The sequence below is a fragment of the Corvus brachyrhynchos genome, unplaced genomic scaffold (assembly GCF_000691975.1).
Source record: "Corvus brachyrhynchos isolate BGI_N302 unplaced genomic scaffold, ASM69197v1 scaffold4, whole genome shotgun sequence".
NCBI lineage: Eukaryota > Metazoa > Chordata > Aves > Passeriformes > Corvidae > Corvus > Corvus brachyrhynchos.
The window spans coordinates 8,059,195-8,080,857 of NW_008237878.1; the positions used below are offsets into that span (position 1 = coordinate 8,059,195).

At 44.1% G+C, this 21,663-nt stretch overlaps 1 protein-coding gene across 1 annotated transcript in view; it reads left to right on the top strand.

Moving 5' to 3' along the window:
- Positions 1–11,845: 11,845 nt before the first annotated feature.
- Positions 11,846–21,663, top strand: part of SETD5 (SET domain containing 5) — a 40,782-nt gene continuing 30,964 nt past the window's right edge. The window contains exons 1-7 of the mRNA XM_008632258.2: positions 11,846–12,020; positions 15,805–15,910; positions 16,787–16,998; positions 17,319–17,377; positions 17,790–17,977; positions 19,026–19,064; positions 20,812–21,054. Coding sequence (XP_008630480.1) covers positions 11,950–12,020; positions 15,805–15,910; positions 16,787–16,998; positions 17,319–17,377; positions 17,790–17,977; positions 19,026–19,064; positions 20,812–21,054 — 918 coding nt within the window. The 5' untranslated portion in view covers positions 11,846–11,949. The remainder of the gene's footprint in view (positions 12,021–15,804; positions 15,911–16,786; positions 16,999–17,318; positions 17,378–17,789; positions 17,978–19,025; positions 19,065–20,811; positions 21,055–21,663) is intronic.

Consider the following 21,663-nt stretch of genomic DNA (forward strand, 5'->3'; position numbering starts at 1 on the left):
CATTCCTGCATTCCAGTTGACCACAACACAAGTCTGTAAATCTTTTTCATCCTTTTTTAGAAACAGTATGAAAAAAATTGCACAACGGCAATAGGATTACAATTCCTCTGAGAGTAAGCACAAGCTCTCCTGGTAGGGTTCATTCTTAAATGAATGTAGGATATTCTTTTATCTCTCAAGTTAACTGGACTTGTTCAGAAAGTTTATTTGTGTTTGAAACAATATTAAATAATTGTCAGAAGTGGTGTTCTAATGGCACTTGTTTGCTGGTTTTCATGCCATCCAAATGAGAGTACTTTAGCAATTCTACTTGTCCATCACTTTGTAAATTCACCTGGGGAATTGAGTGACTCAGTTTGGTAATGGCTCCAGATCATGCTTCTACTTTTTATTTGCAGTTGTGCATTCCACCACTCCCTTGATGGCTGCCAAGTTTCTGTATTTCCATAGATTACCTTGTTCCAGATGCCTTTGCAGACATGCAGAGCTCTTAAATTCCCTTCTGGTAGCTCTCAAAATCTGCTGCTTTATGCAGGTGGAGCTCTCCCGGTCGGTCCTGCCTGAGTGCATGCTCGTCCTTGCCTGTGCAGAGGAGGACGTTGAGCTACCTGGGCTGCTCTTTTCTCCTGCGTGGCTGCATCCCTGCCTCTCCTCTCCTCTCTTCCTCCTCCAGGTCCAGTCAGGGAGGAGCCCCATTGCTGTCACCTCTGCAGCTATGCAGTAAGAAAATGCTTCTATGTCCTATGGAAGAAAAGGCAGCTGAACATTTTCTGAACATTTTCTATCAATTTGTCACATAAATTGTGCTGTTTCTGAAGTGGGAAAGAGGTTGTCTGGCAGCTGCAAGTTTCCTTGCTTAGGGCTAGAGGGATAGCAAACTGCAGGAACGTGTTGGGGCACTACACAGGAGAAAGCAAAGACCTCCAGCTTCGAGATCGAGTGCAGCAACCCCTGCTACTCACCTTGTCCAGACAGCCCTGTCTGCCTTAACCTGCAGGAGCAGCTCACAGGAAGTGCTGCACGCAAAAGAGGTTGTGAGGGCTTAGTTTAGGAGTAGAGAAATCTCCCTCTTTGTTGCCTTCCCTCTCAGCTGTGTCATTGTCCCTCTCTCCACAGCATCATGAGGCTGAGGGAGACGACCTGGTGGAGGAGGGCTGTCAGTGTGTTCAACCTGAGCAACTTCTTGCATTTCAACCTTTTTGTTTCATCCTGTGGTTGTACATACATGTGCTTAGTTGCATTTATGATAATCATGAAAAATGTCTTGAATGTATTACTCTGCTCGTAATTTAACATTCAAAAAAGATGGAGGTAGCAGATAGCATTACACAGATGTGTTACAGAACCACTCACTCAGCATCGCTTTCGTGTGAGCTCTATGTGAGCACTCTCGGCCAACTGTTTGATGTCAATGCTGCTGTGTTACCACCCACAAGCAGTTAAGGTGGTTGATGGTGTGCTGTGCTCTTCTCAAGGGAAGAAATTACTAATTTATGTGCAAGTCATCAGAAAAAAATCAGGTTTGAGTGATTTTTGTCTTTTTTCAGTCACTGGTTGCAGGTGTTCTACTGCTAATTTCTGGTCATCTGCGTTTACTTTGCAAATGTGTTCTACTGGATTATTTGCTGTTTATCTTGTTAATAAAAAAATGGGCTATTCAAAAAAAAGTGATCATGGCTCTCAGCACTGTCTTGCCAAGCTTTGCATTTCTTGCCGCCAGTTAGGAAGTAGATATTTGGGAGTTTCTTGAATAAGCATTACACGTTTTTCTCTGTGATTGTAAGAGCAAGTCTGTGATTATATTGTTTGACAAAAAACTTACCGAAATGACTTAAAAAAATTTATATTCCTTAAATCTTGTTGGGCCAATATATTGTTGGCTGCTGTCTTACTCTGTAAATCTGACTTCTGGGTGAACATCCACTGTTCATGGAGGATCCAACATGCAGAGCTGGGGCATGCCACGGTGCCGTGTCAGTAGTACCTGCATTTTGGGATCAGTGCATATCTTACCAGTGCCAAAATACCATATAATGTGAGATGCAACTCATCCAGAAAAGTGAAACACGATAAAGAGCATCTCTTGGACATTGTTCAGCATCATTGAGTGGTTGGAAGCCCCAGAAGGGGAGCTAAGGGATTTTGGCTGATGCTGCCTTTGGGCCTCATGGTTGCTCTCCACCACTGTCCTACTGACTCAGTCTGCTCTCTAACAGGTTTTGTGCTGGGAAAAGCACATCTGCCAGAAATGTGTGAATTTGCTAGGGGTCCCAGAACCATCTTAGATGACCAAGAGTGCAACTGGGTACCAGTGCCTGGGCAAGTGCTACTGTTGGTGATGTCTCCTAGAAAGATGTCCCTGAGAAGGGGATGTGGTGGGGCAGTGCAGTGGCCTGAGCCTTGAAACCTGTCACAGCACTGGAATATTGCCAAAATCCTGTAAAATTCACTAGATTTTAATGCATAACAGTGATTATATAGCTCAGTAATGGATCTGACTCTTGCCAGGTGCGGCGCGGGTTGCAGGTGTTTTTGTCACCTGGTTTCTCACTCGAGGCACATCGGACAAACAGGTGTTTGTGAAACGCGGCACAAGAGCCGTTACACAAGCCTGGAGTAACTTACAACGCGGAGAAAAATGTATTTGCATGATCTCGAGCCCAGGTGCACGGCTGCAAAACTTGCCAGTCACAAACCACAGAGGCCAGGTTGGAGCTGGAATGGCACTCGGTGGTGGTTTGGGCAGGGGGGGAAGGGTCAAAATGAGTCCTGTAATGGAAAGCAGGGCTGAACCTTCGCGTGGGAGCTGCGGCTCCATAATTGCCACACTGTGTGATGTTGCCATGGCTGCCCGGGCAGTCCCTGCGTGGTTTCCTGGTGTGTGAGAGCAGGCCGAGGCTGCCGGCGAGCACAGAGCTGCCCTACGTGTTTGGGGAGCTCAGGCGTGCGCTGGCAAGCCGCGGTGATGGGAGGATCCCTGTGTGGGAGATTGGAGGCTTTTGAGCTCCGTCTCTTCCCCATCTCTTCCCTCCCAACAGATCAGAGAACGAGCTGTGATTTTTGCAGGATTTTAAAACACTTTTTTTTTTTTTTTCTCCATTGTAAAGCCCTTCATTCTGCCTTAAGCTGGGGTCGTGTTAGGAGCGAGGCTGCAGTGTGAAATGGAGGATCCTGGGGGCACGAAGGAAGGCCTGGGGGGGCTTGCCGGGCCTGGGGGGCTCTGGCATGTTTTGATCCGAGAGCCTTTGGCTGCGTTGCCATCTGCATAGCCTGTGAATAGTTTTCTCTGGCACAGACCTTGTTCCTCAGTGTTGCATCATCTCTGGGAGAAAGGCCAGGTCCGGAGCCCCAGCACAAAGGCTTTCTGAAGCCGATGAAGCTTGTTCTGTGTGCGGAGCGTCTCTCTCCTTCCTGTCGTCCTTTCCATGGGATTCCTGGAGCGGCCTCCGTCCGAGAGCCCCTTCGTCAACAGCTGCTTTTTCTCCGCCGCTTCCTGCACACCTGGCTGATGCAACGTCTGTCTTGGAAGCGCTGCTGGAGTCTCCTCTGGAGCTGGGTTGTTTGCCGCGGCGGGGAGTGGCCGGGCAGGCAGCCTTTGTCACGTGGGGGCCTTAAATAGATGTATAAAGGACGTACAGCGAGACCTCGAGGCACAGGCAGAGAGTATTTAGTGGGATTATGCAGAAATCTTTTTTCCGATACTGGGACTGGAGGTTGCAGTCCTACTCCTGGCCACTTGTTAGTGGTTAGCCTTCCACTGGTTGTAAGTTTGGGATGCTGCTCTGTGCCAGTAAATTCTGCTGATTCTCCTTCTATATTCAGCAACTTCCCGTGACTCCGGACTGTCTGAATTCTCATGAGAACTGTAATTCTCTGGCTTTGGATTTGATCCTAGTTACTGCCCTTCATTGCTGAGTTTCCCTCTGACCTTGCATGTGGTACAGGCTTTTTTTCTATGAAATACCTTCAAAATGCAATTTCAAGGTCTAAAGGTTTTTTTCTTTTCATGGGGGGTTGTCTGACAAGCTTTTAAATTTAAGGTTTGTCTACTTAGGAAAATTTAATAGTTGCATGGATAAAACCATTCATGCGAATACTATTGCATCCACAAGCAACAAAATTTAGAACAAGGAAGCACTTTGGTCTGCTAAGATTAAACCAAAGTTATTTACATTATTTAAATTAATCTTGAGTCTTACTTTATCCGTAGCCATTTTCTGGTGTAGGCAGGTCTCTTAAATTGAATCTGAAAACATAGAGATATATATGGACAAGGTGTGGTGGACTGAGCAGTGGTGTTTCCAATACTGCTGTTCCTAATTGTCAGCCCTGTTGCAGAAATGTATTGTCCCTACAACAGTGTCTAAAAGGGAACATGTATTTTACCTGTTTCTGCTTTTAGTCTAGTCTTCTTGGCATCAACTGCAATTGATGAGACATGGCAATGTTTCCTTCCTGCCACCTGTTTTGGCAAAGACTTAGAGGAGACAGTCGCAGCAGTAACATCAGCTGCCACAGCTGGATTCACTGGAGGTTGGTTGTCAAGCTCTTAATCTAATCTCTGTTCTGAACCTTTTTGTTTGCGTTTTTGTGACATACAGACATTTGACTGTTCTCCTTCACCTCATGGGAAAAGAGACCAGCAACCTTACAGTATAGGACCAGCATAGCAATTAGGATGTGTTCCCTGCGCTGCAGAATAGTTTTGCCCCATGACTGTCACAAAATCAGAAGTTTGTTGAACTGAAAGAGAAAAGGGATGTTTTTCCTCTTTCCTGTTTCATGTACTTTAGTAATTTTTGTATCTTCAACCATGGTGCCTTATGTGTAATCCTTTTTTCACTTGTATTGCTGTATATTTTCCAGAAAATAGTAGAGAACAGTATTTTCAAAAATAAAATATAATAAATATAATAAAATATACAAAATAAAAAATAAAATTTTAAATGCTTCAGTGTTTGAAGAATTTGTTACCTTCACCGGTGACTTGTAATGCTGTGAGATAGAACCACTGTAAAGCAACGTTTTTAGCATAAAAGGGGTTCTTTTTGAGTCTATGGGATTTTTCTGAGTTTCTCCACTATTTCTGTTATTCTTTAAATGTTATTTTGATTATTTCAAATTTTCATAGTGTTGTGATGTTTTCTTGAAGACTTCCTCTGTTCATGACCCTTAAAGTTACGAGGACTTTAACATGAAGTTCTTGGTTGGGATAGTCCTTCTCCCATTACATTGTTGTCATTCCTTTAAAACATTGTCTGTGTCACCTGCTCAGCACACTGTGTGTGCAGACCATGCAAATGCTGCCAGGTCCCTTCTCATCAGCCTGGGGTGCAGGCAAAGTTCCCTGGTGTGTGCCTGCCACCTCTACATAAACATACTCAGAATAATTTGGTCTGCCATGAATCACTGCTACTCTGTAATTTGCTTCTGCTTTCTAATATGGAATTTTTATGGAATTATGTTTACGTAAGACTCTTCAACCAATTTAAAATCAATATAATTTAAACTTTCCAGTAAGGGTCTGTGATGCAAATTTGATGTTTTAAGAAAGTCCAAACAAACCCTTGTCTGATATCTCCACCTCTGGAGTGTATTGAACTGTTAAGAATGTGACTGAATTGTTTAGGAGAAGGTATTTCTGGAGGCAAAGTCTTACCTGCCCTTTTCTTCTCTCTTATTAAATTTCTGTTTTTTATTGTAGTATCTGAAATCTTTAATGATTTCAAAAGAAAAACAGGATTTTGTTTTGGTTTGTGTAATGTCTTGACTGCCAAAGCAGCAGCAAAGTTTTGAGGTTATTCTTTTTGCTTTTCGAAGTAATTTCTGCAGTCTTGGGTCAATTGCTGAGAGTACTAGACTATGCATTTTGTAATTTCTCTGCTTGATGATTTAATTTCTCTCAGTTGCTCTCTCATCATTTGTAGTCCCTTAGGGTGTAGTTCACAGAGTAGTTTAACTAAAATTGATGTTTTCTTCATCGGATAAAATCCTGTGGATAGATATGGTGAAAATTGTCTTTAAATTGTTAAACCTAGTTTAATTTCTTAAATTAAATTTACTTAGTTTTTGTCTGTTTCCAAATTTTGTCAAAATCAGTTTAACTTGCTTATACCTCAGTTTTAAACATGGTTTACATAGCCTTCACTGAACAGCTTTGTTGTGCCGACTTTAGCTAAGTAGGTGTATTCATAAACATGTGTTGATGTAGTTAGTAGTGCTTTCATAGAGCACTTCAAGAATAATGGGAATTGTTAATATGGTTTCATATCTTGTATGGAACAACTTGACTGATGCATAGGCCCGTGGATACCAAAAATGTTTGAAATCACCCATATCCTAAAAGCAGCAGTCTTGCCATTCCCTGACCTTTGACTCCAGCTCTTGCAAGTGTGGTAAGCAGGAACGGGTCTCACTGGATTGTTGCTGTTTGACGTTTTACAATTTTAAAATGCTGTATTCTTGTTCTAAGAGCTTGTTGGTGTTTTGTCAAGGTTCTCTAGATCCCAGAGAGCAAAATGAGCTCTGAACAAAATGTGTACATAACAAGCATTTCTTTTTGCATATAGTTGCATACATATAAACCAGGGGACAGTTTTGAGAAAGGCCTAAGACAGAGAAATCTTTAACCATTGTGCTATACTTGTCAATAATTTGGTTATCATAGCTATGCATAGCTAGTAATGAATACCAGTGTTGCCTGTTACTTTGATCCTTTCTGTTGTAGACTAGGACTGAGTTCTTCCAGACCCCATGGGATAGAATTGGTGTCTTGCTTTGTCAGCCCACTAGCAGATGATGTATGGATCTAATGATAATAGTGAATACTTATGTCAATATTTCATTCTTTAAAACTGGCACATTTGTTTCCCTGCTGCTTAGTGAATCCAGCTTGTTTTCAGAGCAGAGCTAAGCATTTGTATTGGTAGACTCAGGCACAGTTCAAGTAGTTTTAGCAGTCTGTTTCCCAATAAGTCAGAGCTAAATGATTTAAGGATTTGTCTGCTCTGCCCCTGTGTCTGTGTAGATGTCCTTATAGAACAACATGTCTGAAATTCAGGGAATTTGATGTGGTTTTTTGAGCTAACTGTTAAATACAAAAAACCTTTATCTGATTCTGTTTGCGCCAAAGGTGCTTTCCCTTCTGTGAGGATCTGACCTTGACATGAGGTTTGTGGATGTACAGGCAGTGCTTGATTGGACTCAGGTGGACTGTGCTCATATTTGAATGGCACTGGCTGATGAGCGGTAATTTTTCAGCATGGTAATGGAAACCGTTCCTGTTTACATTAGATGTTCCATAGATCATGGTTTTCTGAAATTTCCAGAGGGAAAGATGAATGAAGAAAATCTAAGATGATAATACTTGTTACATTGCTCCACATGCCAAGTGATTTGCCGCTGGTGGAGATGGCAGTGTTAAGTATGAACTTATCAGACCTTGCTCTTCCTGTCCCAGATGAGGCTGATGGAGAGGATGCCAAGGAAGGCTGCATGGCAGAGCTGCTATTACAAGTTTTCCACCAGCTCTGGACTGGCCTGTGGCAGTGTGAGGTGCAGGAGAAAAAAGTGCTTTCAATTTGATATGACTGGTAATGGTGTGGGAGCTTAAAGATGTGCAACTCATTATACAGGGAGCTCATCCTGTGTAGGTGACTTAGAGGCCTGTTGCTGAGCATAGAGAAGATGATGGTGGTTATTGTTTAGACACTAGTAATCCTGGGTTGTCAAAAGTCTGGAATCTCTTTCCAGCTTGGGACTTCAATAACTGGAGTTGCTGGGAAGCGTGGAGAGAGATAAAGGAAGCGCTTGTCTCTCCTTTGCTATCTCCAAACAAGAAGTGGTCGCGATCAGTGCGCGTGGAGGTGATTTCCCTATTCTCCCTGCCCTGGCTCACATGTTGAAGTTTCGCATAATCAGAAAAAGCTTTTGTCAGTTTGTCCATGATATGTTTGTACCCTTGTTACCTTTTTATCTTTCTTGGCCTTGCATAAGACACTGGATGCGCAATGGTAAAGTATTTCAGGCTCTCTTTGGACACAGACTCGCAGATGTGCACTGACCCTGCAGAGGAACAGCATGAATCTCTGTCCTCCCCCTGTTTGGTAACTGCTTTGCCCTTGAATCTGTGACCATGGGAGGGTGCAAGGGATGTGTTCTGTCCCCCCTGAGATTGTACAGCATCACCTGAACAGCACCAAAGGACGATGGAGTCTGAATTTAGGTAGCACGTACAGTCTATGAAGCTGTGCCCAGTTTTTTGTCTGGGGGTGAATTTTTCATGACGCTCACAAATACTTTGTAGAGTCTGTCACCAAGTGTTGCACACCATGGGTGCCCAGAGGTGTCTGTATGACTGGGACACGAGTGAAAACAGGAACAACCACATCTTGAAGGAGGAAGCTCTAGTGAGCTCTTTGACTCACCATGCTTGATTGTCCCTGTTAGTACAGACTTCTAACACCGCAAGTAATAAAGAGAGTTTGCAGCAGTAAATTTTCTGCATCTGCTTTATTTGTACATGGATGACAGTGGCTGTGGAAGTGAGCCAATGCAGCGCTGCAGCCATTGCATCCTAAACAGAGTTCTGAAAATTTAATTCACTGTTACAGCAGCAGGTGTTGCTTAACCTTCTCTTGGCCAGATTAGATTTATTACAGTCCTTTCTGTCAATACAGGATGTTACCTGAAATAACTGAATAGCATATATTCACAGTGTAGCCAAGGCAGCCACTCACGATGGGTCAGTCCCTTGGCGTATGACCTGCACTGAGTGAGAACCAGGGATCCCAGCTGGGGTGGCTGTGTGGGTGGATGCTCATCTGGGCTGTTCTGATGATGTTGGGGAAGACCAGGTATCTTTATACTGGTATGACTGGTTAAGGAAGCAGGTATGTAGGTGCCAAATGTGGGGGAAAAAATATCTTTAAATGCTACATTTTCGAAACCAGCTAAGTATTATCTACCTGTTAGGCCATCAAAATTACCATTTCCATTTGATTTCAAGAAGAATTGTGTTGTAAGGGAGACAGGTTTGTGCTGTGGTCTGATGCTCATTGGATTTGAATTAAGACTTTGACTTTTAGTAAAACTTAGTCCAGTGGCAGCAGAGAGAACTGGGCAGGTTTGTGCTGTGGTCTGATGCTCATTGGGTTTGAATTAAGACTTTGACTTTTACTAAAACTTAGTCCAGTGGCAGCAGAGAGAACTGGGTGTGACCTTTTTTTCCTGTACAGCTGTATTTTTGGGCGGAGAGGTAGGAAGGACCTTGGGGATTGAATATACAGGAAATTGACCAGTTTGATAGGTGAACATTTAGATCTCAACCCCAGCATTTTCTGGCTGATGTTTTGCATGTTAATAGGCCAAGTTTCATGAAGACCATACTGTAATGTAGCTTGAAGGTGATGTGGTCTTGGACAGCACTTGAAGTTGGTCTCACCAATTCATTTTGAATTGTCACATGGTCAGAGTCAAAAGTACACATAAAATAGCAGCACCAAACAGTAAAATCTGAGCATGGGTAATGGTTGGGCAAGTATTGCTGGGTCAACACAAAAGTGACTGAACTGGAATTTGCCTTGTTTAACCTTTCGGGTTTTGGTATTTCATGTTTCTCCAGTAATCTCCTTCCCAAAAATGGCAGTTATCAGACCATTCCAGTGCAGCAGCATTTGTACAGTGTTGATAGAAAGAGGGTTTCCTATGAAAAGTGGGTGAAAACTTGTCCCAGTTACTCCTGGATTAACCAGGTATCCTGTGACTCTTTAGTCCAGAAGCTGCACCTGAAATCCTCCAGTTCTGCTGAGTCACAGGCAGGCAGGAGGCTGGAATTTATTCTGATGAAATGTCGGGCTGCTGCCAGCTGGGTATGGTCATGGCAAAGGCAAGAGATCGATAGAGGGAAAAACATCTAAACAAGTATTTAGAAAGATTACTGGGTGTGGGGGGAGGAATAGTTTTCCATGTCCCTTAAAGGGAAGGGTGCTTCAGACACTGAGGAACTTGCCTTACTTCTTTTAACCTTGTGCTAGAGTTTAACGTGACTTGGTTGAAGCAGGGATGGATGTCTGTAGCTTTTAGCTGTATTTTAGCAGCAGTTTGTCTCATCTCGTGTCAGTGTAGAAATCACAACTCTTGTCACAAGCATCAGAAAGGGTAAATAAGACACTTCTGAAAGGTCCTTTTATTTTTCTTTTAATTTTTTTTTTCCAGAAAACACACTCAAGGACACTGGGCTGTCTTGGGTTGGAACTGCTTGTGAGCTTAGTCCTGCCTGTTTCCTTTTTCATCTCCCACCTCCCTGCGAGACCATTGCTTTGGGGCATAACAGGGAATTGCCACAGACCACTTAGAAATCTTTATGTGCTACTTCTGTAATTCACTGTATACCTGTCATACTGCCTGAAAGATTTCTCATAGGGATGTATGCTGAAGAAGGAAAGTATTTTCTTGTGCCGAGAGAAGTGGCCTGCCTTTTAAGACAGGAAAAGGCAATATAGCATGTAGCATTTAAACTTTCTGACTCTCACTCTTCTTCATTTGCCCTTATAGTGAGTGTGTGTTTTTGTGTTTCTGGGGGTTTTGTGCATTAAACAATGGTTGGACCGTGGTGTCCAAAGGCAGTTCCCTGTGAGAAATTCACTACCCACAGGAAAACTTGGCTCACGGCCTCTCTCTAGCCCAGGAGGGTTTGCTGGCAGAGCCCCGAGATGCCGGGGAGCATGTGACAGCAGGCTGGCTTGTCTGCGCTGCCGGAGCCGGGGAAAGGCAGTGGAAAGTATTCAAGGCTGCCCTTAAAGTTTAACGTGCAGAGAGGGTGGTTGTCACCATTTTTCTTTGTTTTTGGAGCTGCCTTTGCTCCGTGCAGAAATGCAGCCTCTCTCCGTGTTGTGGGGGGGGGTTCTCTTGAGCTGTGTAAAATAATAGCTCCTTTATGCTCATCTGTGTTATTGAGGTTATTTACATAATGAGGAGCTGATCCCGTTTCACCTTCGGCCGCCATCCGACCCTTGGAAGTCTGCATTTATCGGCGATTTCTCTCACGGCCGTAGCAAAGCGCTGTGGTCAGCAGCGAAGGTGGAGCCCGGGCTTCCCCGGCACGGCCGGCGGCTGCGCCCCGGTGCCGCCGTGACTCACCCCGGCTCCCCACACACAGCCAATGGTCCCGCCGCATTCCCAGCGCCCAGACGTCTGACGTGGCTCTGCCCTGGGGAGGTGTCAGGGACAGTCGAGGCTCGCTGTGTCAGGGCTCACTGAGCCACCGGTGCAGAGTCCAGGATGGGCCTCGTGGCCCAGGGCAGCCATCGGTGGTGTGGGAACAGCTGCTCTGCCGGTCACCTGTGCTGTAGGCCCAACGAGTGCACATACAAACTGATCTCCAGGGAGAGGTCTCAGCTGGGTCCACCCTGGCATTGTCTAGTTGTCCTCAGAGGTGGGGTTTTGCCTGCAGCTTGTTTGGGGGAAGAGTTAGGAAATGCTGGTGGAGTGCTGTGGGTGATAGGTGGCAGCTGCTGCTTATATGCAGAAGGAGCTAATAGATTACTTATCTGATAATTAGTCCTCAGTTTACTTGGGGGAGGGGGGAACTACCATTATCAGCCTTAAGGCAAAGCAGCTCATTGCATGTCAGTCCACTGTAAAAAAACTCCAACCCTCCACCAAACTACTACCATCTATCTACCTCTTCCCTGGCCCTACATGTAAAAATGAAGTAAAAGTGATGTGGCATGTCACTGATGGAAATCTATTTATGCTTTTCTTTGCTGTGAAAGCCTTCTTCAGAGGCATAGAGGGAGACCTCATCCCATAACAGAGATGCAATGCTTTGTTTCTACCCTGGTAGGTTTCCCCATGTCCGTGACGTGTTGGCCGAGGCTCTGCGGCTCCTCTCCGCCCTCGGAGCGGCCAGTCGCTGCCCTCTGGACTCCGTGATCCCCGACGGGCGTCATGAGCATTGCAATCCCTCTGGGAGTCACCACACCAGATACGTCCTACTCCGACATGGCTGCAGGATCGGAGTGAGTGTTACCCCACGGATGAGGAGAAAGGAGAAACGGGAGGGTGCCAGAGGGCTGACCTGGAGTCGGGCTGTAGGATTGGTGCTAGTGCTTTCTCCACTCTGGAGAAAGGGGCTGCTGGTCCACTGGCTGTGGACCACTGGCTGAGAGATGGGTGTTAACAAATGCAGCGTTATGGAAATTGGTAAGTTTGACAGAGGATATGGGGAAAAGGAGAATTCCAACAGTATGAGACACTCAACCATGGGTTTTATATCAGCTTGACTAGTAAGTCTATACTCAAGTGCAGGCAGTTGTGCGTTTGCTGTACCCAGGCTTGATGTTGGCAAGGTACAAGCCAACTCCTTTTCCAACAGCTGTAATGTGAGGGATCAGCATGCTGAACCTTCCTCTCATAGAGCCTGTTAGCTCAGACTTGGTTCCAGTCTTCTGTGACTGATTTGTGGACACCTTTGGAGATTGACGGAGATGTGAGACAGCACCAGCCTGTGTAGGCACCTTTATTTTGTTTCTGCCCCTGAGCAGACTCCAAGGAGCACGCCTCAGAGAGCATCCTTCGGAGTCCCCACCACAGGACCATGTGCAGGGCTCTCACTGCAGCCGTATCTCTGAGGCCTGTTGGAGGGGACTTACATTTCTTTTAAAAGACTCTGCTTCTGCGGAGTCAGGAGCATTTCAAAATCAGGAAATACTGCATTGTGATCTCTTCTTAAAACCTAGGATAAGACTGTTTTTGTCAGGGACGAGAGTGAGGGCTGAAGTTATTTCTGTGTGCTTCTACCTCCTGCTTGCCTGCATCCTTCTTTGAAGCACGGGCTGTAGTATGTCTTTACAAAAATTTACAAATGACATTTTGGAGATAGATTTCTCCCATGTATTATTTAAAGGTACCTACTGTGTGAATACCTGCATGTCAGATGGATCAGTGTAGAACAGAAATTGCTCCAGACTCTATTAATTTTGAGCTGTAAGAGCAGTGGGCTAAGGTATGAATCATTGTTTTTCCCTTCCATCTCACCCTGATTCGACTATGCATAGAGTTTGACTACACAGTCGCACTCTCTGCAAGACTGCTAAAGCTCTTTTTTGTCTGTCTTGGCACTGGCCCCATTCTAGGCATTCTTCTTCATGATGCTTCATTCCATCCTAAAGCCCACATTTTTACATGTTTTTAAATGGGGAATCAGAATCTAGTAAGTCGCTCATCTGTAGTGGTTACGTGATCCTTCACTTTTCAAGATCTAACATTCAGTATTGCTTGTCACCCTGCTTCTCCCACAGCAGCACTTTGAAGACTCAACATGCAGGAATTTTAAACTGTTTATGACAGGAGGAAGAGTGCTAAATAGTTTGCTCATGTACTTTGCTTTCAAAGCTGAGCATGGTAGAGAGAGGAGCCAGATGTATCTGCGCATGTGTTCCTTGTAGCGTTTAAATATCAAAAAGACTGACTGTAAACCTTCTGCAAAGCATTTTCCTTCTCCCTTGTAAGAAATTTGTAGGTCCATCTTGAGGCTAGGCTCTAGTGCTTTGAAAAAAGGCTTTTGAAGATTTCTGAACTGGTTTCTCTGCCTGTTCCCTAAAAATTGGGACTGCCAGGACTCTATTCTCCAGGCTTTGCATCAATGCACTGTTACTGCTGAAGTGTCCTTCATGGGTCTGTTCAAAGTTAAGGCTATCCTTCACTTTGGCTTTGAAACTCTCTGGTTTGATGCTTAAAGTCTGGGGTACCTGAGCTTTGTACCTCTTATAAGGGATTGATTTCCAAGATGTGCATCACAAAGGTGGTGGGGAAGGCAAAAGGAAAACTAGCTGTTCCTCTTTACAGGCTGAGCTTTAGCATCTTCCCCGGCCTCTGATACAGAGAGGAGGTGAAAATGGTGTAGTGTGTTGCTGTTCATCTGAGGGTGACATGGAGGCTGCAGAGTAGTTTTGCTGCGTTAGTCTGACCGCATATTGGAAGTTGTGGAAGCTCCTTGGCATGCTGCTGCTGAGGAAGCATGGGCCCCAGAGTTGTTGTCCCTGGACACGGTTGCACCAACAATCCTGAAGTTTTATTGCTAATGCTTGTGGCAGCACTGCTGGTATTCCAGACTGACTGTGGTTAGGAATGTGGGTGACTTGGACAGAGGATGTATCTGCTGCTTAGACTGTTTAGGCTCTTTTGCTTCTAATATTGTTTCTGAGAATATTATTAAACCTGAATGGATTTGACGCTGTACCAATCTGAAAGTCCTAAAGGAGTGTTGCAAAGGCTGAATTATGTTGCAAATTCTACATGGTAACCTTTTACTAAGAAGTATATCCTTTGAGAGAAATCACTTATATCTCCTGCTTCTGACAGTTTAGCTGGCTGTAGTCACATTGAAAACCAACGGAATTTATCATGTTGTGCACCTAAATCCTGAGCTACGGAAGTGTCGTTTGCATAGGTGTAAGGTCTTCTACTTTTTGCAGTTCTTTGTACAATGAATTATTGCTCCTTTATGTTGCAAAGACAGATCCACTTTACTCCAGAATAAGCCAGAAGCTCAGAGTTGGTGCCTTGGAGAATAGATGAGGTTGAGTGGCAGGGTGGGGCAAACTTCAGAGCAGCAGAGATTTCAAGAGCTAATAGGAAGTCCAAAGGGCAAGGGGTTACTGTTCTTGGGTGGTGCCTAAGCACTGCCCCACGCGTGATTGCTGGCCATTGTTTGATGGTGCCTGATTCATGCTGACCATGTAGAACCCACTGAAAATCCTGTGAGATCTCACCAGCGCAGCAGAGGTCCAAGGTAAAGTTTTCTTTTTCTGTATTTTTCTTCCCTGCTTGCTCAGCTCCATGCTGTAATGTTGATGAAGATTTCATCTGCAGAGGTGATTCAGTAATATTCTGCCGTATTCTGATACAGGCCCTACTTCTGATCTGTGCAGAGGTTATCTGACTTGTATCTTCTACTTGTAACAGAAGACAGCGTGTTTCCTTGCTGGTGTTCTGTCTCTAGGCTCATTACCTAATATCCCCTGCATTGAATTGCAGCTGTCCCTTCTCTGAGTAGGGTTTCTGCAGCTTTCTGCTGAGGATATACCTTTGATTTTTAGCTGTTTTTTTTCACCCCCCTGTGGTGGAAGAGTGCATTGTACCTCAGCAGCAGATTTCCTGTTCTGCTCATTGCAGGTTGCTGTATAGAAAGCGCAGGGTGAATCTGATCTGTCTGTGGCCACTGTCTGTCCAGGTCATGGATTTTGTTGCCACTTTGTAACAGGAATCTCCAATTCCTGGTAGTTGCTGTCAGGATAGCTGCAGGTTTCATGCAGGTTTTATCACAGGATGTTGGACTCAGTAACAATTGGTATCTGAGGGAGAGAGAAACAAGTGCAGGTGCAGGAAAGCTGCTTAGCTGCAGTTGAAATAAGCTGTTGCAGAGATAAAATGGCAGTACTGTTCAGTGGCTTTGAGATTAGGCTAGCTGGGTTCAGATGCGAATGCTGAACTAGACCCAATTTCCTCAACAATAAGGAAACTGAGCTTCTTACATGCTAATTACCTTTTTAACTTCCCAGATTGAGACCCAGTTTAATGAGCTATATAGGGTGGCCCTTACTCAGTTCCTTCGCTCTGAAAGCAGGTTCATCCTGTACAGCTTCTGCACACATGATGCTTGGTGAAACACATGACACCACCTTGATTTCATGAAGTTTCTTCATTTTGAGCTCATGTGTTCAATAGAAAAGAGCAGTGAAATACTGGCACTAAAAAAAATGATGATGTATTGATGGGTTTTACTTCTGGCCCTTTCTGCAGCCCAGAGTCTGTGGAAGCTAGTCCAGCTGTCAGTGAGAAGAATGTGTACTCCAGCCACGGCTATGGGGCCACCCAGAAACACAGCTATCGCGGGCTGCCTTACGCAGTGAGTACTCTCTCTGCAGTGAATCAGCTCTTTACTGTCTACTTTTACTCTTTTCTTCTTGTTCCATAGTTCTTTGCCTGTTAAGCCTTAGGAGTTTTGGCTTATTTACTAAGGAACACTAAGTTAGAGCTGAGTTCTGCCATACATTTTTCATTTCTGTGTTTATTGTTTGTGAAGTCTTGCATACTCTACAGCAAGCTTTATTAGTGTTCTAGGCGATAGATTTTTAACTGAATGAAGTATATGAATGAAGTGTGAATATATATGAATATATAATATTTTCCTGGTGGTAATTTTATGCCCCATTTGGTTTATTGTGCACTATTTGTACTTGTTTCAACTGCGTAGATTTTCATAGTGGTAACTTAAAACAATGAGAATCAAGGAGCAGTCAGGAAGAGTGGGAGCATAGCTTGAAGCTGTGGGATGAACAGGGTGTCACAGAATCACTGAGGTTGGAAGGGGCCCCTTGAGATCGCATAATCCAACCTCCCTGTTCAAGCTGACTCTGCTTGAGCAGGTTGCCCAAGACCATGTCCAGTTGAGTTTTGAATATCTCAACAGACAGAAACTCTGCATCTCAGGGCAGCTGGTTTCATTGTTTAAACACTGATGTCATCTCAGATTATTAACAGTACAACAGTTAATGTCGAAATAGCCTGGTTGTTTTCATAAGTTTTGAGTTTAATTCATTGGTGCTGAAGGAAATAATCTACATGTTTCAGAGCTATTACTGTACCTTCTTGGTAGGTTGAGGAATTCAGTCTATTGTTTTACACCAGTTAAATATTAACCTGGGAACTGTGGATTTGGAACTTCAGTTTCTAGGCATCATATCTTCACATTAAAAGTAGTACTGCAAATACTCATTTTCAGGATCATAATTATGGAGCCCCTCCTCCTCCAACGCCGCCAGCCTCTCCTCCTGTCCAGACCATTATACCTCGTGCAGAACTGAATGGCCTGCACTCACCTGATGAGGAGAATTCCGGGGATAGTGAGAGCTCCTCAGAAGGAGAATCAATTCCCACTTGGTGCCACTGCAGTGTCTCTCAAGATGGTTTCCTCCTCAAGTGTGAAAAGTGCAGGTAAGCTTTGGTGCAGTGCAGATCTGGGCTGCTCCTTGTGTTGACTGCTCATACCAAACTGTGTCACCTTTGGGCTGTGGGACAGACTTCCTTTTGCTAACTGGAGCGTTCTTTCCAGTGCTTTACCCAGTATTGACCCTCCTCCTTTGCGTTGTCAGCCTGACAAGTGTTGGTGGCACCAGGAGTGGAGATGAGGATGTTAAATCGGTGTTCTTATCATCCTGGGCCCCACTGAGGGCACGCATCTTGTGACACCCTGTTGAATTTCAAGTGACTTTACTCCTACAAACCAGCTTCAATTGTACATTCTCCTTTGGCAGAGGAATGAGCAGGGGGAAGGTGATCAGACTCCGCCGCCGGAAGCAGGACAACGTGTCAGGTGAGTCTGAGGTTGTAATTCTGATAATGGTGACTTTTGTTTTCTTTCTTCAAGACCTTTGTCTTTTGGATGCTGTAGTCATCTAACTGTGATCACTGCCCACTAATGTTCTTTGCCTCCCAACCACACTGGGATTTTCTCCTCTCCTTACACTTCACCTCAGTTAGCTCTAGGGAAAATCAGATTATCTTGTGAACAGAAAAGGAAAATTTTCATTAATGCAGTTCTGTGACATACCAGAAGTTTGGAACACTTGTTCCCAGTTCAGGTGGGAAAACAGAGGTGATATAGTTCTCTCAGGGAAGAGTTATGCAGGGGCAGCAAGTTGTCTTGATGAAAATGGACATAAGGGTAAGCTGTGTGTGCTCTCAGGGATGAGAAGCTGTTGCTAACGAAGTGCTTGTCTCTCTAGGCGGGGACAGCAGTGCCACTGAGAGCTGGGATGAAGAACTCTCTCCCTCCACAGTGCTGTACACGGCCACGCAGCACACGCCGACCAGCATCACACTGACTGTCAACCGCGTCCGCAGGAGCAAACCCAAGAAGAGGAAGAGGAGTACAGAAAAGGCTCGCACTGCTCCAAAGGCCAAAAAGATCAAGGTATGTGGAGTGAGATGAGGTTGCTGCAGTTCCTACCAAATGCTGTGCAGTGTTGTTAGGAGCAGGTTGACAAGCTGGCAGTAGACAAGAAACTTTTGTCCTGTCAGGAATTGCTCTTTCTGGTGTAATAATGGGACGCCTTGTATTTGTGACCTGCTCGAGTACGTGGCTGTTGGTTTAAAAATTACCTTGCTGGAACTCCACCCTTATTTCCCAATGCTGTGCATTCATGCTCAGCACTTGGACTCAATTACATATTTTTTCCTTTTGCTATATTAGGATCTGGGGAAATAGCTTTTGGAGTCTGTCTGTTTGTGGAAAAGGGTCAGTCTGTGTGTGAACACAATGAAAAATGAAGGGAGCATGGTATTTTTTAGCAGGCTTTGTTGAGGAATTTGGGCTGCAGAGCTTCTTGGCACTGTTCTTCGGGGACAGAGATACTGCCTGTTTGGAAAACTATATAGGTAGTGATGAACATTTGTTGAGGGATGACTTTACTGTCTTGTTTGTGAGGGTTTGGGGACTGAAATAAATTTGGATTGCTTATATTGGAATGCAAGTGTGTGAGCAGCTGGTTCTTTCCCATCATCTGCCAGCTTTACCATGATTTTCCACAGGTTAGGTTTCCCTTGAAGTTCTTCTGGTAGGCACTGATGAAATAAAACACTGGGGGAAGGAGGTGTGTGAGGTCTGGAGGGGTTATTTTTTTGTTGCGAACCAGCTTGATTCTGTTGCTGGACCTTTCTTGTATCAAAGCAAGTGGGGTTAGTTGGGACAGTTCTGGTTTTGATCTTGACATTTTTACTAAGTGTGAGGCAGGCTTTTTCAGTTCAGAAATCCTGGCCATCAAGCTTTTCAGCAGTTTCCACTGGATTTGCATTGCAGAGTCTCTTTTTGTTCAGGTCCATTGTTTCTTGTGTAGGTTTTCCTGTATTTCTTGTCATCTTTTATTAAGGATTGGAGTAAGATTTAGTGTGGTTCTGGGATCCTAATTCTGAGGAAATTTACAATACCTTGTTTTTTCTCTCTCTCCTTGTCTGGGGGACAGGCTTTTCGAGAGGGCTCAAGAAAGTCTCTGAGGATGAAGGTGAGTAGAAATTACAACCCTCTGTGATGGTGGTGAGGTTTTTTCCTCTTTATTTTGTCCCTCTTTTGGTTTGCCTGGGGAATTTCTGATTGTGGGACCAGCCTTGTAATAAACTCAAACCTTACAATGCACCACAAGGAGGTAGTGGTAGGTGGTACCCTATTCAAAAGGGTATCACAGGAATTGCCCCTTGAACCTTCCATCTGCTTCTGATCGCTTCCAGTAAGATAATGCAATCCAGTTCTGAGAGGTGACTGATTCATGGCACTTGGGAGTGGGGTGTTTGATGTAAGGGATGTAGAACTGGTTGTGGCTGCTCTTTGTGAGGGCAGTTATTGTTTGATTGCATCAAAGCTATTTCAAGCTTGGACATCAAAGTAGTTCACAAGTTTAACATTGGGAGCCCCTAGCAGTGCTGCCTTGTTTCTACCCACATCCCCTTACTAGGGATGGATGGACATTGTATTTATCTCTGACTTCTTCAATAGTGGTAGGTATGGCCATTGAATAGGAAGGTTATTTGACAAAAAAAGTAGACTTGAACTGTGAGCTGCATTTGTTTCTAGACACACAAGAGGTGCCTTAAGGTTTGCTCAGTTCCACTTGACCCCAGTCCTGTAGCTGGCAGTGGCTGCTAGCAGGTGGCTCAGAGGAAAAAGGACAGTCCTGTGGCATCCCTATGCACCATCTCCATAGTGTGCAAGTGGCTTCAGAGGGTAAAAATGCATGGAAACTCTTGCTGGTTTTAATATATATGATTAAAATAATGACTGCTCTTCATTTGTCCTTGTTACTAAGACCTCAGTGTCATATGTGTCTCAGTGCTTTATGAAGCCAGTTGAGTTACTGAGCTCTGGAGTATTTGTTGAACTACTTCAACTACTGTCAATTAAAGAATGAAGCTTAAGTGTTTTTCTTCCTACCAGCTTCTGTTTTCCCCTTTTAATATATATGATTAAAATAATGACTGCTCTTCATTTGTCCTTGTTACTAAGACCTCAGTGTCATATGTGTCTCAGTGCTTTATGAAGCCAGTTGAGTTACTGAGCTCTGGAGTATTTGTTGAACTACTTCAACTACTGTCAATTAAAGAATGAAGCTTAAGTGTTTTTCTTCCTACCAGCTTCTGTTTTCCCCTCCTTTACAAGACAGCCTAAACGGATTACCTGATTTTGCCCTCTCTTCTTTACTCTGCTTAGGACTTGCAGTTTTAACCCTCTGGGTATTAGCTTATGCTCTACATTCAGTTTCTTGAAACTCTGGTGACCATTTAGCTAGAAGGTTCAGGACTATTTTTGGATCAGTCACTGCAAAGATTGAGATGCAGTCAGCATCATCTAGCATTATGTTGGCCATGAGTGGGTTGACAGTAGGACAAGCCTGCAGGAAATTTATTTGCCTTCGTGTATTCCATGCCTTTGCTTTTTTAATGTACTTGATTATTTTTCCAAAGTGGCGTAATTTTTTTTTCTGGCCATGTACTAGCCTAATTTTATTTTCTGTAGTAGTGCCAAGTTCCAACTTCCAAGAGGTCTTAATTCTGCATGAAATCTCAGTAGATTCCTAAGTGACACTCTTGTACAGTGTTCTGGAGGGTGCAGATGCTGAAAAATGTGTCCTCATAACCAACACTTAAATAGCTTGGAACAGATTTGCCTTTTTTTTGTAGCATATTCATGTGCTTGGAGCACTGTGGATAGGTTTTCCTGCTGTGTACTATCCATTCATTCTTTGCTGTTTTGTGCAGAATTCCCCTTCTGAAGCACATGCCTTGGATGAAAACACAGCTGAAGGGTGGGAGAATCGGATACGCCTCTGGACGGACCAGTATGAGGAAGCCTTCACGAACCAGTACAGTGCTGATGTGCAGAACTTGCTGGAGCGTCACCTAAACTCTAATAAAGACTATGTGGGCAAAACTGCTATGCTGGACACAATCAACAAAACAGAACTGGCCTGCAATAATACTGTTATTGGGTCCCAGATGCAGGTAAGAACCAGCAGGACAGCAGTGGAGTAGGTCAGGGCATGGGTGAGCAGTATCCTAGCTCAGACCAACAGGCACAGGTTTGATACACAGTGAATCAGAAATTCTGCCAGTACAGAGATTGATTCACAAATACTTGCATTAGACCAAATCAGTGTTGCTAAGCTGGGGATATTTTGCACAGTTCTGTGATGTGGTTAACTGTTATTTTACCATAAATACTTTGATCACTGAACAGCCTGAGGTGGAACCAGATCTGTCACTTGCTGAAGACAGGAAATTTCCTGATTTCCACCTGAGTTTTCCAGTCCCCTTTATTTTTTATTTTATTTCTTCACTCGTGTGGAAGGCTACTTTAAAGAACCTTTCAATATTATTTCAGTATTTTGGATTATTTGGACTCTGGTAACTTCCAAAAACTGCACAACTACAGCTGATTTTAGGAAACTGACTCTCTCCCTAACTTTCCAGCAATGAGCAATGGTTGATGTCTTGCCATCTTTATGGAGTGCATGTAAACAAGCAGAAACAGGAAAACAATGTGTTTGTGTGGTGTATGTCCTCCCCACTAATACTCTTCTTATCTGTTGTTTCATCCTATCTGTGCTTTAT